We start from the raw sequence: 19,817 nt of genomic DNA on the forward strand, positions 1-19,817 counted from the left end.
ATCCCCAGTACCTGTCGTCAATAATAATAGCAGTAAAAAGAAGTGATTTCGTAACCTGAAATTACATGCGTATATTGAACGTATAATAAACATTCACGAGAAGTAATATGAGCCACAAATAATTAAAAAACATCATTTTACTGTAAGTTATTGTAAAAGTTAACGCATCATCGGAAATTTCTTACTGGCATTGACCACGTGCGATTGAGCTGCGCATTTTAGATTATTTAGATTCTACGTGAATATCCTGAATGTACAGGCCACATAAGTCTTGAATAAAATCTTATGTTTTTGTTACTCACCCTGTAATCTGGTGCAGCACCTTGTTGATCGTGTTTCAAGTAGAGAGGGTCGACATTGAATGCATTTACGACGTACGTGGGATCCTTCAGCCTGAAACAATACAACATTTTTATAACCCAAATGTGCATTTGAATAGGTAATGTGTTTATTTTAACGAAGACAATACGATAATGGAAAAATTGTGGAATGAAAATGGCAAAGGAAAAAAAAAAACTCAGAGAACACATGTCTCATATTTGCTGTCAGCTGATAAAGAACGCGATGGACAGGTCATTAGCGAGGGATTCAAAATAATTGACACAAGTTGATGGAGGTGATTGTAGATGCCAAGATGAGAAAATTAAGTCCGGAAACATATACTCTCCTGAAACGATGCTATCACTAAAACATTATTTTAGCCTGAAATGTATGCTTTCCTTCACACAAATCTTCAAGCGTTATGCTAAGTGTACAGACCCAGAAACAAAATTTGGGCCACCTGAATTTTCATAGTTCCAGTTATAACGTACTGCGCATGCTCAGGTTCTGTACAATGCAGAAACGTGTCACTGTTTTTGTCTCTTCAAGCACTGCTGATTTTGTGCGATTTTATTGCAGCGCACTCTTTCATTCGACGATGGATTTTTTGATCAAAATTGTAGTGGTATGTTTCTACTCAAAGCACGCTCTGAACTTATTTGCCACTAAATGCATTACACTCATTTTTGCGCCATTTTTTGTTAGCAAATTTTTTAAAGTTATTTCACAATTCACTTCTCTATAATATGTAAAAGTAGAGAAACAGAAATCTAGACACGTGAGAAAATACACGAGCACATTACAATTACAAGGCTAATTGGGATTTCCCGGTCTGATCAGGTCAAAAACCCTGACAGAATTGATATTTAACGCTTGCGGAATAAGCGCCGATATATGATATGCGTAAATCACTTCGTGATTTAAGACGGCGCTTATTCCGTCGGATCCCGGCCAACTAGTCATTCATAACGAGTGCACCTCAGCTCATGTGTGGACTTCAGTCCTACGTTCATAGACATCTATGACGTAGTGCAGAGGGCGGCCACTAGAGGGAACCCAAGAGTTGGAACTTAAACTGAGACGATTCTGTCCGACGCCGGGGTGGGTATCCGGTGTGGCTTAGTGGATAAAGCATCAGCACGTAGAGCTGAAAACCCGGGTTCAAATCCCGGCGCCGGAGAGAATTTTTCTCCGTTCCATTACTCTTTCACCGTATCGCATTTACCTTTCCCAAGAAAAACTGCAACTAATTAGTCTTTTCACGGTAAAAGATTCCGGACATTAAGATATATGGATCTTATGCGACACTAAGAGGAAGGCAGAAAATATAAATGATTGGAGAATGCTGCGTTTGCAGTGAAAGACCCGCCATTTGGCAGAACGCTATATCTTTATGTATGTATTACAATCACTCACTCTCTCTCTCTCTCTCTCTCTCTCACTTCTTCACAATCATCTATCAACCAATTTCGACAAATCAGCAAGGAAAATGTTCATCTAAGGCACAAAACAGATATCCCTATACGAAAGTGCAAGTTATAATTGAGGACCTGAATTCTAAAACATGCTAACGCACATATATAATACTGTTATGTCTCAGAGTATGATATAATTCGATGGTTGAGAACCAGACTGTTCTATGTCCAATTTTTTATAAGAAAGAAATCTGTGTTTCATTGTGTTCCAGTTCTTGTCTGCATATATGAATCGAACAAAATTGTAAATATTCCTCTCCATAAAGTTGCTATGAAGCTATTCCAAATTGTTTCATGAAGCTTTGAATGACAGGAGCTTAAAATAGCTCTGATGAAAAAGAAAATAGTAAAATGGACTTGGAACAGTCTGGTTCTGGGCCATCCATATGTTAAAAACAGTCTAATACTTGTTCCTTGTCAAGTTTATTGGTCACATGTGAATTCTAAACCATTCCACGTCTATGTAATTTGTTATACAGAATTTAGAAACCACCAGGAGTTAGCATGTTTTATAATTCTGGTTCGCAATTGATGATATTAGTCCAAGGATGTATTTGCGACCATAAGGTCCATATTTTAACAATCGTTCCTCTATAAACAATAGCATCTGTATGTTTGTGTACATTAGGCTATTTTGAACCACCCTGTATATTTAAAGAGAACTGAACGGGCCGAAGATGATAATGAATACGATGATAATGTTGACTAGGTGTGTCGGTTAGTAATTATTCTTTTAGTATTATAAGACCAATAACTTAAATAAAGTCTGGGTAAACAACCGATAATTTCAAATTGAAGTTGGTTATCACCTCACACTTACCACATTGCAGAACAGTCGAAGTTGACAAGCATCCACTTATGGGGGTTGAAATTGAAGGAGTCTGCGCGTTCGATGCCTGCCATGAGGTACCGGAACTCTGGGCAGATAAAGGCGGAGCCTGAAGAAACCAAACAGGTGGCGTCAATATTGACAGCGACCGGAAGGTTAACAATATTCTCACATAACACGCAAACAGTTTGATAGATTACTTTAGCCATCCCATTTTGCTGCTATTCCAAATTAATCTCTACGCAGAATTCAACGAAGCTTTCCAATTAATTCACAGCCGGGATTTAAAATAATTAACAGTTTCAGTTTCGCGCCGTAGTCGCGTTGCCAAAGACGTCATTTCTTAGGAATTTGGGAAAGTACATTGCGTAGCGTAATCCGTTTCCGTGTGCCAGCTAAAACGGCTGAGGAAGGAACATCGTGCTGACCACACGTTACATCCGTAAGCTTAATAGTTGGATGATTGTTCATCTCTACTGAGGCGTGTGGACGTGAAGCCAACAGTCGTTTGATTGGTCATTCATGGCCTCTTCTACTATGGATTATTATTATTATTATTATTATTATTATTATTATTATTATTATTATTATTATTACTATTATTACTTTAGCCATAGTAGTAGAAGTAATGTAGTCCCAAGAAACTAGTTAGATTAATTAAAATGCGTCTCAGTGAAAAGTACAGCAGAGTCCGCATAGGCCAATTTCTATCTGATGCTTTTCCAATTCACTGTGGGCTAAAGCAAGGAGATGCACTATCACCTTTACTTTTTAACTTCGCTCTAGAATATGCCATTAGGAAAGTTCAGGATAACAGATAGGGTTTGGAATTGAACGGGTTACATCAGCTTCTTGTCTATGCGGATGACGTGAATATGTTAGGAGAAAATCCACAAACGATTAGGGAAAACACGAAAATTTTACTCGAGGCAAGTAAAGCGATAGGTTTGGAAGTAAATCCCGAAAAGACAAAGTATATGATTATGTCTCGTGACCAGAATATTGTACGAAATGGAAATATAAAAATTGGAGATTTATCCTTCGAAGAGGTGGAAAAATCCAAATATCTTGGAGCAACAGTAACAAATATAAATGGCACTCGGGAGGAAATTAAACACAGAATAAATATGGGAAATGCCTGTTATTATTCGATTGAGAAGCTTTTGTCATCTAGTCTGCTGTCAAAAAATCTGAAAGTTAGAATTTATAAAACAGTTATATTACCGGTTGTTCTGTATGGTTGTGGAACTTGGACTCTCACTTTGAGAGAGGAACAGAGATTAAGGGTGTTTGAGAATAAGGTTCTTAGGAAAATATTTGGGGCTAAGAGGAATGAAGTTACAGGAGAATGGAGAAAGTTATACAAAGCAGAACTGCACGCATTGTATTCTTCACCTGACATAGCTAGGAACATTAAATCCAAACGTTTGGGATGGCCAGGACATGTAGCACGTATGGGCGAATCCAGAAATGTATATAGAGTGTTCGTAGGGAGGCAGGAGGGAAAAAGATCTTTGGGGAGGCTGAGATGTAGATGGGAGGATAATATTAAAATGGATTTGAGGGAGATGGGATATGATGATAGAGGCTGGATTCATTTTGCACAGGATAGGGACCGATGGCGGGCTTATGTGAGGGCGGCAATGAATATTCGGGTTCATTCAAAGCCATTTGTAAGTAAGTAGAAGTAATAGTAATACAGAGAGATCCATTTATAATTTGAGAGCCGCTCAAACGGACATTGTTGAAGAATGTTATCGGGAGTTACCGTCATCTCCTCCCGCATAACCTGAGCCACATTTACTTACAATAAAGGAGTTCGTGATCGCGCAGTAGAGTCTATTATTCTAAATCTAACGCAATGGTTCGGTACAGTATTAAGCAGATAATTTTTCTAGTGGATACTTATTTGTAGAATAAGAACTCTGTGAAACATGTCAAAAAGTGCTTCTAAAGTTTCGTTGCAAATCTCGCACTCTCAAATTATAGGCTAAGGCCCAGCAGCAGCATTGGTAGTAGTAGTTTTTCCTTACATCTGAACAGAAAACAAGATTTCAGAATAGAACAATTTCTTTAATTAGCCGTAATGTAATAACTTGTTATACAAAATATACAGTTAGATTTAAAATAGAGAAACTTTAGAAATATATGTGATAGGACATACAATTATTATACATTTTAGGAATATGGCAAAAAGGATAAACAGATTAAATTTTATAAAACAATGGCAGACCTTATCTTGAGGTAACGTGCAGATAAAAATGACAACAAAGAAAAAACATGAAATTGAAGTAGCAGAACACGGATCTATTACGATGAAAGAGTAATGGAACGGAGAAAAATTCTCTCCGGCGCCGGGATTTGAACTCGGGTTTTCAGCTCTACGTGCTGATGCTTTATCCACTAAGCCACACCGGATACAACTCCGACGCCGGTTAGAATCGTCTCAGATTAAGCTCCAACTCTTGGGTTCCCTCTAGTGGCCGCCCTCTGCACTACGTCATAGATGTCTATGAACGCAGGACCGAAGTCCACACATGTGCTGAGGTGCACTCGATATGAGTGACTAGTTGGCCGGGATCCGACGGAATGAGCGCCGTCTTAAATCACGAAGTGATTTACGCATATCATATATATTATTTTAATGTACCGAAGTACATATGATATTTCCATGCAGATATTCTGCGTCATCATACGATGAAAGAGTAATGGAACGGAGAATATCTGCATGGAAATATCATATGTACTTCGGTACATTAAAATAATGTATACGGATCTATTAGATAAGTTACATGCGTGAATGGAAAGATATAAATGCATTTAGCTCTAAAGAAGGTCACCTTCGTGTTTTTCTAATTCTTGAGTTCCATTTCCACGTAATTGGAGTACTGTTTTATTGTTCACCTCTTCTTACGCCTGTTTCTTACTTATTTGTTTCTATCCTGGACACATGATAATAATAATTATATTCTGTGCATAACATCCATTTCATCTCAAAGTATTATTTATATATTTTTTTAAACTTCTTCCATGCCTCAGGCCTGGAAAAATAGACTATTTTAACGCTGCGTTGTAAATAAACTTTTTGTTCTCATTTCAATTACATACATGGAACAGTAGGGAAAATTGAAAAAACTATTGGAGAAAAATCCAAGTAGTTAGGTAATAGAAAATTCCCAGTTCGTTACATAATACCTTCAATAATATGTTTCGAAATTCAGTATCACGTCACATTAAGTAGCTCTCACTAATATCTTTATCAACTATTCTTATACAGTTTAGTAACTTTTATCAATATGCTTATACATTACAACGATGTTCAAACAGTTCAAAGATAAGGCAAGAATATATGTAAGATACTCATAATTGCAACGTCAGAAGGCAGGATTCTGATTCCATACGCTTTACCCCAAGAAATACCTTCTATTTTGATAGGATGTTTAATGTGTCCTTAGAGCCGTTTGGAAGTTATGAGTTATAATTAAAGGTAGGAATTTATACCTTAACATGAGGATATTAGGTTAGTTGTGCTTAGACTGTCGTTACGTCATGAATGACGTGAAGCCTGAGGTATGGCCAGATTACAACTGAAATGTGTTTTGTATCGCAGCAATTGAATGGGGATACGTTTCTCGTGCGTAGGGTTCAGCGTTGTGTTCCAGCAATTGGTTTGTTTACATTGCACTGAGATTCGTTGATTGATTAACTACATAAGCTTATACCACGGCAGAGTTCCCTAACACGTACCTATGCACCTGCATTGCTAGGAGCACTCTATGCATACCTAACCTTGTAGTCTCTATGGGTAAATTCCTATCTTTAGTTATGATTATGACAAAGAGAAAAATACATTGTCTTCCACCGGGATCGAACTTCAGCTCATCTATTCCGAAGAAAGAAGATATATCACTTAGAATTCAGAGTAACAAACGGCGCTTGGAAGTAAAAATTTCAGTAACTCTTTTACGAGTAATGAACTCGTGGAACTTATTTCATAATTCATAGCAAGTAGTCATTTGATACCGTAGTTGACAAAACATTACATATTGGAATGGTACACTCAATTTTCTGGTTTTATCGTATAGTAACTGTCAAGCATGAAGGTCACCTGACTTACAGAGCTTCTGCGCATATAAAAACCACGTTATCTTGCGAAGTAGTCAGTATTAAATATGGCCTCTATGGAACTACATCGATTGTCTTGACATTTTCATCGCATTATATAATGACTTCATCGTCATACTGATAGCATAGCGATGAAATCTCGCTACTTGTAGATGGCTTATGTTGTTACTAAAGTCCCACAAGGATGAGAAAGGAACGGATTAAAAGTCACAATTCTAAAATGTTATGATGCTGATGTTGATTGAAATATTGTTTTAATTAGCAGTAACTGTGATTTTTTAAATAAAATCAATACGTGATTTTCTTCACATAATGATGATGAATAACGTTTACACGCACAATAAGAACTTACAAGCGATATACACGTATCTAGCTGAAGCAAACTGTCTGACAAGATTACGTGATTATGTACGCGAACATGAAATGTAGGCCTACAAAATACTACAGAAGGTTGGTTTAAATTACACATGAAGTTCAATACTGACCTGCATAAGCCGCATCCACATGGAGCCAAACGTCCTCTTTGTTGCACACTGTACCCATCTCATCCAAGGAGTCGAATGAGCAAGCGTTTGTCGTGCCCAAGGTAGCTACCGCCTGGAGAATGATATGAAACTTGTAATTGGCTGGAATGGACTATATTTGTCAAACATATACATTGTAACTTACTTAGACGAATGTGAAGGCATATGCTTAGATTTTCACACGGAAAGATTAAAGAATTATTTTTGTTTTCCTTGTATGTAACAAGTAAGCATAATTATTGTGCTGTTATTCTCCGACTAGATTATTATGAAGAATTGAAGGATTACCGAGAAAACTTATACCGATATCAACTTCGTCTATAACAAACTACAACAAACAGAACTTGAACTCTGGTCCCCGGCGCGTAAAGGGAGACTCTGCCCGTTTAACTGACAGTGAGTCTTTTATGAATACGACACATCAGATATGGTCGGGTAACGTAAGTAAACTCGTTAAATCTCTAGGCGGTTTTAAAACCTGAAATAATAGTCTTTCACTGTTAATAAATTCAACATTTTTGACTGCTACTCATGAAGTTTCGAGTTCCATTGCTACAATGCGTTTCCTATTCCCCGCAACCGACTTAACCATTGCGAGTCCGGTGCAGGCAATGACTCGTGTACGCAACTGCTCATTAAGCGTCGAGCCTAGCTAATGTGACCGTGAGTTGAACAAGAGAATGAAAACGGGGGAAGAATATGGGGGTGTAACTCTCCCACTTGGGAAGAACAAACAACGCAACCTATGATTTATGAAGAATTAATGTACACTTTCAATGCCTCCTTAGTCTCCTGCATTAATCTATACAGAGTATAAACGATATAAACTGCCAAAATTGTACAGATTGTACATCTCGGTCTCTTAAACATGATGTGTAATGCAATTTTGTTTTCTTTTTTTTATTTTTGTTTTTAATTTCTAGAATATCATGTTTTTAGGATTGATAGTAGTATAATATTTACTGTTCGAGTAAATGTGAACGTCATTGCCATTGAACTTCCGTCCAACATACGCTAACATCACCACAATAGAAAGAAAACACCGTATCCTGATTTCTAAACAAGAATATCACCAAGTTGCAATGTACAGTACGTAGCGGACCGAAGTAAATAATAACTATCATTTCTAAAAATATTAGACTCACAGTTAACATTTTTTTTCTAGGGAAACTAGAAAAGTTACAGAAAAATGTTATGAGACTTTCTTGTTCAGCAATTTATGCTCTATCACTAATATTTTTTGACAGTTCATATCGTTTACACACTCTATAACATTTATTGCAATTTTTTCAGACCTTATACAAATTCTGTGCACGGAATTGTGTTGCAGTATACAGCTGATAGTCTACATACAGCTATTGTTGTAAGTGGACGTCTATCAGTTTGCTCTGGAAGTTTATCAAAGTAAATGCATACGCTTAAAACGTCTCTTGAACACAAAATCCTTATGTACGATTCGTACGTTCGCACTAATTACGCGCGCTTTACCTAAGACGATTAGGCTTATGTTGGCGAAGCGTACAATTGTCGTGTCCGCGGTCGCAGATAATATGAAACGCATTATAATATTTGTGTGAAGCTCGGAAGAAACCAGAATAGCATTTAATTCATGAATGATGATTGTGATTATGAATACAATTCTCATTACGTTAGAAAAGAAAAAGAAAATTTAGTTGAGGAATAGGATATGATGATGATGTTGATGGTAGTGGATTCTTACCGTGATATTTCATGTTTGGATTTTAGTATGTAATTTCTAAATCGATACGCTTATAATTAAACAGTCGAGATCTGATACTCACGTAGAAAGGGATAAGTCCGTTACGGCGATCTTCCTGGATAGCTCGCTCCAAGGTTTCTCCACGAAGCCTAAGGTTGTCGTCTGCAGGCAATAGTCGTAGCTGTACTCCTCCCAGAAGCCCTGCCCTCTCCACAGACGAATGAGCTTGGTCTGCACACATAATTGGTTTTATTTAAATAGTACATCAAAGAGAATACTTTCATAGTGCGCATACGACAGACACACACTCTACACATACATACACAGGTTGTTCGTTAAGATTTGAGCTCTGGCTTTCAGTTGCGCAGTGGTATACAGCACATTGCAAGGGGAGGAGGAATAAATCTATCAGTTGTACCTCATTAGCGAACAAGTTAGGATTATATTATATACGCAATTTGAAAAAAATTCGGTCAAATATAAAGCATCAGTAGGGAACGGGTCTTTATGTGCTTAAAAAAAAAAAAAAAAAAAAAAAACAGAGAGATTTAGGACTTTATAACTTTATAAAATCCAATTTAGGACTTTTAGAAGTTTTGTGTAAATTTAACAATTAAACAATTTTATTTTAGTAAATGTTATATTTTAGGTGTAAATTATGTACTACACAGAACTGGTGCTGACAATGACTGCTACCGAATTGAGAACTCAAATTCTATCAGTGAAGGAGACTCATTGCTGATTGGTCTGTTTCATCTCGTATAATGGTAGTGTATTGACGCGAAAACTAATTTGTAAGCTTTCGCCTAATATAAATAACCTACTATCCATTTTATGTTAGAATGGACTTTTTCAAACGAACTTCGGATCCAGGAAATTAAGTAAAATATTATTTTCCCTCTTCTAAGACCAATATACAAGAATGAACTTACCAGAGCAATGTTTGTCTGTAGCCGAAGATCTTTTATATATTTTTTAAGTATCATTTTTATACTTTTTGGGAATATTTGCATTTTTGGTGCCGATATTTTTATTTCAAATATGCGCAAGATAATAAAAAAATGACTTTTCAGACACAGACACAGTTTTTAGGCATTTATAGGAGTTTATGGTTCATTTAGGCGTTTTAGGTCGTACAGAAATTTAATAGGGAATCCTGTGTACGTGAAACGTAGAGATACCTGAATAACATACGTCTAGAACGTAGGAAACAAAATAGGTACGGAACCAGAAATCCGTTCTCTAGTCATCAGTTTCCCCTCATTCGAGCAAGTCGCAGCTCAAGTTCAACCGAACGACCTGTAGATCCTACATACATGCAAGCATACATACATACATATACATACATACATACATGCATACATACATACATACATACATACATACATACATACAACGGTTAGCGCGTCTGGCCGCGAAACTAGGTGGCCCGGGTTCGATTCCCGGTCGGGGCAAGTTACCTGATTGAGGTTTTTTCCGGGGTTTTCCCTCAACCCAATATGAGCAAATGCTGGGTAACTTTCGGTGCTGGACCCCGGACTCATTTCACCGGCATTATCATCTTCATCTCATTCAGACGCTAAATAACCTAAGCTGTTGATAAAGCGTCGTAAAATAACCTATTAAAAATACATACATACATAAGTCCACACCTGTGGGGTAATAACGGTTAGCGCGTCTGGCCGCGAAACGAAGTGACCCGGGTTCGATTCCCGGTCGGGGCAAGTTAATCTGGTTGAGGTTTTCTTCCGGGGTTTTTCCTCAACTCAATATGAGAAAATGCTGGATAACTTTCGGTGCTGGACCCCGGACTCATTTCACCAGCATTATCACCTTCATCTCATTCAGACGCTAAATAACCTCAGATGTTAATAAAGTGTCGTAAAATAACCTACTAAAATAAAAAAAAAATACATACACAATAATAAATCATAGTTCAACAAATGTAGCTACTTAAGTGTGTAAGCCTACTTTTCGAGAAAACTGACTGATGCATGGCTATGGCCCCTATTGTAACAATATATGCCCAGAAGAACTCTACTCTGGGCCGTCTTTGTAACTGACCTTTGTACCTAAGACATAATTAATTTTCCCCACTGCTACAATAGTAAGTGAAAATGTCTGGTAACAGAGTTGAATTTTGACTTGGATGAAACACGATTAGTATATTTTGCCGACTTCCCTCCCATTCATGAACATTGAAAATAGTTGTTTACTTACTTAAAAATGGCTTTTAAGGAACCCGAAGGTTCATTGCCGCCCTCACATAAGCCCGCCATTGGTCCCTATCCTGTGCAAGATTAATCCATTCTCTATCATCATATCCCATCTCCCTCAAATCCATTTTTATATTATCCTCTCATCTACGTCTCGGCATCTCCAGCTCATTGTAGGGATTCGTAACAAGCTGTTTTTTACGGTGATGGGTTGTTAGCCCTTCGCCCATCCCCCAAGCTGCAGGACCACCCCTTATCGGCTGTCCACGACTGCTTATTCAATATATTCGCAGCTAATCTCCATATCTGTAGGTCGTCTCCTCTATCCGCAACCTGAGGACGCACCATGCCGTGGTGATAATGACTCACAATACATGGAATAATTGTTTACATATAATATATTATTGCGGAGTGATGTAGTCAATAAAAGTATAGCCTAGGCTACATTTTTCTTGAAAAAAAAAAAGGACTGTAAATAAAGAAATGCAAAATGGTTGCAATACATTTAGTGGATTTCTGTGATATACTCTGGTTGGGAATCCCTGCTCTAGCAAACTATGTGGTCATTCCCTTCACGAACCATTAACGTCGTTCGAAGTCTAGACTTCTGCTGTGTACAGCTTGATTTAATTGATCCGAAGCTTTGGCAGTCGTTCTCTATTGCTACCTTAATGACACGAAGGACAGCCACTTAGTAAGGAAACAGCTACTAGTTCCCTCTAATGGAGAGACGCCGCTCTGAGACAAAGTGACCTATCTCTCACAGCAAATTGAGATTTTCAATAAACAGTCAGGCAAGTTTCAATTTTAGGGTTCATTTTCAAACATTCCAAACAACGCTCATTGAACAAAGTAAAATTTTAGTAACTCTTCTTCATAATCGGCAGCGATCTACGCGAGTTTATCTAGCGTCAATGGAATTGGTGATAGCGGGATTGTATTTTGGCGAAATGAGACCGAGAATTCGCAATGGATTAAATCACATTCATTTTAAAGTTGGGGAAAACCTCGGAAAATAATCAGGTAATCAGCTGGGATTCGAACACTCGTCCGAGCGCAGTGTCGGATTATGAGACCAGCTCCATAAACCCTCAGTTACGTCGATGCCAAGATGAAGTATTAATTAATATTAAATTGCAATGGGGTCGAGCTAATGCACAGTTAATGCCAAGTTACCTTTGTAGATACATGTAACTGGTGTAAACTTGACACCAAAAACTTGAAGGTGTTCCCTTCACTTGACCAGTGCCTCGACATCACAATAAAAGTAATGCGAAGATTGTAGTTATGAACCAAGAGCGAAGGTTCTTACCAAACTCAGATATAAAAATAGAACACGAAGTGGCCTTTGTTCAGTTGTAACTGGCAAACTAAATAGCAATCTAGTGGACCAAGTGTCTATTCCTGGCGAGAAAGTGTATGTAGAATTAGCTATGTGTAGGCCTATCAGTATGCGTCCTATATTTCACGTTCTTTCTAAATTGCCTTCCTGTAGCATACGTTATGTTGACAACATAGAAAATATTACGATTTGCGAATTCTCAATATTAGAGAGTTATTTCAATGAGGATGGAACGTGCAAAAGAAACAATTTCTTGAAGGAGAAGTTGGTAGAGAAGTAGGCAATTATTATTATTATTATTATTATTATTATTATTATTATTATTATTATTATTATTATTGTTATTATTATTATTATTATTATTATTCCAGTTGCAGTATTTGTAACAATTAAACAGTTCAATTCCAATTTACTGCATGACTGTGTTCTATGTTTTTTTTAGTCGTGCTTACTCCAAATTACGGGAGTGACACCAAATGTTAGAGTCGGAACAACGTTGAACACAGCAAATGTTTGTTTTTTGATAAATAAAGATTAGTGATTTAGTAAGCACTTATTTTATTATCAATATTTATTGGAATGTACACACTAGGGTAAAGTGAAGAGTAATAAAATCTCTTAAGTGATAAAACACTGATGCCAACATATAGAGGACTTCTCAAGCAAACTTCTTCCATGCTTAATTCAACATACCTTAAAATAATGGTTAAAATCTTGTTCTGGTCAACCATTCAATTGTAGATTATTATTATTGTTATTATTATTATTAGACTATTATTATTATTATTATTATTATTATTATTATTATTATTAACATGGAGAAGCATGCTACTGTCTTGTTTGATGTATCAGAAAACAAACGATATTAAGATATATGGATCGTTTGTGGAGACTAAGAGAAAAGCAGAAAATAGGGAAGATCGGAAAATGCTGGATTTGCAGTGAAATACCTGCCCTTAGGCAGAAAAATATGAATGAATTGCAGCTCTGTCTTTATTTATTCTTTCACTTATTTCAATACTCCGCCAAAGCCGGGCCCAAGCCCGACTGAAAAAAGGAGGGGAGAAGAATATCTCTTTAAAAAATTCCAGCCTGGACTGTCCCAATTGTCAGTAAAATACCCCGTAATGAGCTCCTACCCTGAGTTGAGAGGACGGGCAGAGAAGGTTCGTCAACTGTAGTGAAAGCAGCCCCTGTAGGGGAAGGAGACCCTGAAATCAAACTTCTAGTTCTACAGGTTGGGAGTTGATGCATCAGGCCAGTTCCTTGTGCGTTGGAAAAATAATTACAAAGTTAAAAGCCCTGTTTGTTATTATTATTATTATTATTATTATTATTATTACTACCCCATTATTATTATTATTATTATTATTATTATTATTATTATTATTATTATTATTATTATTGTGGTGGTGGTGGTGCTGAAGCCGTGGAAACTTTGTAAGTTCGGGAAACTCTTGTGTAAAAATGTTTCATCATTATTAAAGTTGATAATACGGTTATCTACTGACAAAACAATATCCAGACACTGAACAGAATTAGACAGCCTCGACTTCGTATTAGTACTTGAGAGGACAGCTTAAACCCTGCAGCGAACACTTGAATGATAACCATATCTCAATTTGCTCGCGAGTGAAAAGGGCTAGTTGACGTAGAGACATAGCACAATGTTGAGCGCTGAATTCAATTCGTGCGATACAAGGTTCCCTACAGAACAGCATGCAGTCAATTGCCGGCTAATTAATGAAGTTACCGCTAGCGACAGAGCGGCGCTAGGGTAGGGCTTTCGAGCTGACAATTACCTCTCGAGATGGAGTGTGACCATGGCAACCAGTTCGCTACTGCGTCCGTGTGAAAGGGATCGGGTCAGGTGACAATAGAGTTCATATGCTGGGCACTTTGGTGAGTGGCTCGTTGGATAGGTTTCAACATTCGAATGTCGCACCTCACCGAGTCGTTAATCTGGCTCGATGACGGTCAGTTTTAAAAAAATCGATTCTAGCTGTAGCAAATTCAGCGGATTAAAATCGAATCGACTACTGTCTATTAGCTCTCTTTACGTGTAACTATGTAAACAACCAATCGGATTCACCGTGATTTCGACCTCGTTCAATATGAATTGTGCAATGTATGATGAATAAAATTAAAAACCTTTAACGATGGCTCCAGACCAGGGAACGTTCACGAAACAAAAATGAATTGACTTGCGGATGTCAGAGCGCATTTATATCTAGCTAAAATTATGGTCGTATCAACAACAAATCTCTGCATCACAGAAAAACATAATATCATCGTAAAAAAATTGATCTCCTTACAATGTGCCATGTACAATTCTCAAACAATAATTAGTCTAGACAAAAAACACAATAGTTTGCACTACACTAAGTACGAATGAATAATCCCTTCAGTAGCTCACAACAGACTGAGGTGAACTGCATTCATGTGACGTCCTTGAATTTCGGCTCGAATTACAGACACACCGTGGGGGCAACGTTTGTATACGTCCAATGCCGTCATATACGGAGGGCTCTGTAGATGTTAAATACTTTATGGTTATTTCATCGACAAGAGACTTGAATATCCCTGGAAATCAAATACTTCCAACGTCTTTCATCTGTTGTACATTAAAATTAAGTTTGCTGCATTCAGAATTTTCCATTACAGCAATTAAAACATTTGTGTTAAATAACTTAAAAGTTCAGTATTTCAATAAAAGATGGTAAATAAGATTGTGTCCTTTTTAGCACGTAGGGCATGGAGGTAGATCTCTATGCTTTCATGATCTCGGCACTAGAATGAAATGATGGGAAGTTGTGTAGTTAGCACGACGCTACGAACATCTTTTATTCCCGGCAAGCACTCAGTGCACCCCGAGGTCGTTTTGGAAGTATGCTAACGAGACAAATCTCGCAACTAACCGAACTGAACCCAGAACCATCTCTATAGCGCAAAACCACACTTCTGATATCTTTATCCCTACGATTAAACAAATGCTATTTTTTTACACTTATTGTTCTTGTAATAATCACAGAATCAACATTTTATGAATATGCCTAGTATAATATAGGAAGCTACAATTCCAAATCTACTTTGCGCATTTAAATATTTTAAATCTTTATTAGTCTTATATAGCCTACTTGTGAATATTGGTTATAAACTTTTTCAACTGTGATTGATTTTTATCATATATGCTCTTGTTTTTGTAATCTGTGCTATTTTATTGCTTATATTAATTTGTTTATTTTGCCTTCTTCTTTCTGCTTATCTACAGGTCAGTTTACTCCCGACCACGAGCGTTTGCTCATACGGGGGTAAATTCTTTAATTTATATTTGTTTTGTTTAAATATTTGACATGTTTATTTTTGTTTGATGTATATAATTAGGTCTGGGAAGTTGATGACCTAAAAATCACATAAAAATGGCTTATAAAATGACCTTAAATTTCTGAAAATATAACATTAAAATAAAAAAATACCTCATTATAACGGTAAAATATTAACAAAAAAAGTATACTTTCACCTATGGAAAATATATTATCATCAAAGTCAGTCACTAACTGTCACAAAAAACTTTGTGTGCTTTGTTTTCCTTTCGGCATTTTTACGTCTTCACTTGTGAGATACAATATGCTGACTGCGGACACTGCGGCTGCAGTATTTTTGTTGCGTTGAATGGGGAAAGCACGTAACACATGTGATCAGGAGGCAAGGCTGATGCAACCGTCAAGAAAATTCCTGTAAGACGCAGTCGAATTGCGAATATAGACTACGACTACACCGTAAAAAAATCCGTTCATAAGGAGAAAAGGGCAAAAATGCAACAAAATGTGGAACGTTTCCTAAAAAATGACCAATAGAAAATAAAGACCGAAAAATGCAAAATAATGCAAAATAAAAGTAGGCTATATTGGTTCGTCTTGAAGTGAAACGCGTTTGTATTGAATTCTGCATTGTCTGTGATGTCTCAGAAAAAAATTTGATATTTCATCAACTTCCGAGCCCTATATAGGGCTGTAATAATTTTTATTGTATTTCTGTTTCTATTATATTTAATACCTATGTGTTTTTGTAGTTTCCTGATTGTAATAATTATAATAATAAATAAATAAGATCTAATTTAAAAGTGACAAAATGTGTGTCATTGGGGCATCCTTAACAAATGCTATAATCATGTTACTTTGCTTAAAACATGTTGAAATAAATAATTAATGTCATTGAAGGAAATACAGATTTACTAATTACACATTGGGTATAAACACATAAAACATTTCTTCCGGTAACAGGCAATGAATTATAGTTCATACTTACTTGAGGCGTAACCCACTAGTTTGGACACAATGGTTGCTTCACTCCAGTCAGGGTGATCTTGTTTCACTCGACGAACTGCTTTAGCTTTGGCTCCAAGAAGTGCTACTAACGTTGCTTCGCTCGCGGTACCCTGGAAAGAATGAGCATCACCTATGTAACAATAATTATTGTAGCTGCTATTAGTTGGGTCGGTTATGTGCTAAAGCGATAGATCATTTTACTGTCTGAAACGTCGCAACGCTTCGCCCGTGCAGGTGAACCTGCTTTGCAGTGGGGAATAATGATGACGATTAGTGATATAATTATATCTGCAAGGATTTTTAAGGGCGATAAAATTACTAAAATGTGTTCTTTAGAAGGGAAGTTATACTGGGAAACAGTGTCGTAAATCTTTACGGCATACAAAAGAAAACCTTGACCAGAATTCGAAGGCTCCAGGCAAAATTTATCGACAATTACTATTCTGCGTCAAAATTAAATCCTGTAGGTGGTGCAATGGGCTCGTTTCGATGGCTGAAGTGCGCGCAAGTTTGTTCAACCCTCCGCTAGTAATCCATCCATATATCCATCAATATAATAGCTACTTACATACGTTTTCGAGTTTTGTTACCATCAGATTTTAAATGTAGTCACTAGGAGATGACGCCTTGGAATAATAAAATAGTTCTCATTAAATACTACATCCTTTTTCATTAATTCTTTACATATTAGGCCTATATCACGCGTCTATCTCGTTCTACCATAGGACCTACTTGCCGTACTTGAAGGGTATAATTCCGGAAAATGAAAGGTGAATTTTTAATGGCAATAACATTCTGAACTTGTTTCATTTGGAATAAATTTAAAGCTGAGAAACCCGTACCGGTATCTTAGATTATGGCACGTAAAATAACTCTAACATTAACTAAGATGATTCCAGAAAAAAATTAGTGCAAAAGTTTATGCAAACAGGCGGAATGACGACCAAATAGCATGCCAAAAGTTCTTCGATGTAAGGAATAAAAAAAAGTATTTTTTTTAAATAGAAATAAGTACATTTTGAAACATTACAATACTTCTTTCGTACTTGATAAGAGCGGAAGTAAATTGCTAATTTCACTTAACTACAATGAGCTCAGCATATCAAATTATTTTAACTGTACGCATCCCAAGGACGAACAAATTACAAAAACTTATCATCTAATTATAAAAAAAACATTATATTTAATAATCTGGTTAATTCAAATAATAAATTACTCTGAAACAAGATTATATGGGTTGTGCTCAAACTGAAGGTGTTTATATAGGGTCATAGTGTAACATTTTTCGAATAGGAACCTGTGGTCTTCGAAGTAGTCCTTAGTCAGTACAAGTTCATAATGTCAGGACCTACTTTGTGGACGCAATAAAACTTTGTACCTTACCTCCTGTTACCACGTTTTAATGGGGAGATTTACAACAACTTTTTGTAACAGCTCTGTGGCATACTTACCGTTTACTAGTAGATATGGGTGCAACAGGACGAATCACCAGCACACTTTATTCTTGCTATACGATACTTTTAAATCTTGCATATCGTGGGAGATGACTCGGAAAACGAGGTCCGATTAAATAGCCTGCCCGTTCCCCTGATTTGATATCTCTTGATTATTTTTTCTCGGAGCATATCAAAAGCCTCGTTTACGAGATACCAGCACAGTCTAGTATATACAGTCACGAAGCTTGAGTTTATGAGGGTACTAGGAACAATAGACTGTGCAGATACTATTCCGCATTGTTCGTAATGAGGCAATAGTAGCGATCCTAGTGGTTAGCAACTGTCTAGCGATGCATATTTACTACCTATTGATCTTCGTGACTGTATATACTAGACTGTGATACCAGTGTAAGACTCAGAAACACTTTTAGAAACATTTTTTAGGTAGTATCTGATGTAGTTCGGGAGGTGCTAGGGCATTTTGAAGAGTGCATCAGGAGCTCCTTCGACAATGCAATGCCTGCACTAAACGAGGTGGTCGCCGGTTCGCACAACTTTTGTTGTAGTACAAAATTATTATTATTATTTTTTTACTTTCATGCAATCTTTGCCTGCTTAAATTTTTTTAACAAATCACTGTTACTCCATTAGTGTGCTGTCTATCATATAGGCTATATTTCATGACATTCACATTGAGGATTGTTTCCTAAACCGTGAGTTCCTATTGTAATCCTCTGTATGCTCCTTCACTTAAGTACAATCTTTTGAATCACCCTGTATACTGCTAAAAACGCTTTAGCAATATCAAGTGACGAAAGTCGTTAAAACTCTCTGTAAGCAATGCAATCTATTTGATTTAAATGTGTGTCTCATATGTAGCAACAGGCGAGCATTTTGCTGCTATCTTCCATTGAGTTTCCTTTCACTCTTTCTTTGTATATTCACAACGATTCGCTTAGCACTTACTTAATGATTTCGTCAGAGCTAGCTATCCACCTGTTCACAAGTATGAATGCGACTGTCACTGGGTGCAATTAAGCTTACAAAATATCTTTAAAATTAACGTAATCTTATATACATTACGTAATATTTGAATATATCTGCAGGGAGAACGAACTTGACCGCACGCGTCTTTTCTTCTACATCACCACACAGCATCGTTGCTCTTAGCTGGAGTAGGCCTAATCTTCAAGGCAAGCGCTGTTACAACCAAGGCCACGATAGTAGTGTGCTTGGAGTGATCAAACGATATATGTGATTGTACTGTTTCATATGCAGATGTGTTCGTGCTTAATTCTTAAGAAGCGATTAAGTACTCAATTGCACAAGTAGTGTTGATGTATGTATATGATTAGTATGTTTTATGAAACCGGTACGCTAGGTTCAAAGATGACTTTAGAATTTGAGATATTTAAATTCACGAAGTAATTTAAATTGCAGCTCCATAAAACCTGATCTCCTTCACCAAGTGTTCCTCCATAAAACGAAATGTTATTAGAAG

General features: G+C 36.8%; 1 protein-coding gene across 2 annotated transcripts in view; it reads right to left on the reverse strand.

Annotated features, from left to right (window-relative positions):
* Ddc (aromatic-L-amino-acid decarboxylase) overlaps positions 1-19,817 on the reverse strand; it is a 75,334-nt gene that overhangs the window by 7,706 nt on the left and 47,811 nt on the right. For both annotated transcript variants that reach the window (XM_069835630.1, XM_069835631.1), the window contains exons 5-9: positions 16,861-16,990; positions 9,077-9,225; positions 7,236-7,347; positions 2,617-2,734; positions 303-393 (exon numbers count right to left, since the gene is read on the reverse strand). In XM_069835630.1, the coding sequence (XP_069691731.1) occupies positions 303-393; positions 2,617-2,734; positions 7,236-7,347; positions 9,077-9,225; positions 16,861-16,990 (600 nt within the window). The remainder of the gene's footprint in view (positions 1-302; positions 394-2,616; positions 2,735-7,235; positions 7,348-9,076; positions 9,226-16,860; positions 16,991-19,817) is intronic.

Source organism: Periplaneta americana, chromosome 9 (genome assembly GCF_040183065.1).
Source record: "Periplaneta americana isolate PAMFEO1 chromosome 9, P.americana_PAMFEO1_priV1, whole genome shotgun sequence".
NCBI classification, from domain to species: domain Eukaryota; kingdom Metazoa; phylum Arthropoda; class Insecta; order Blattodea; family Blattidae; genus Periplaneta; species Periplaneta americana.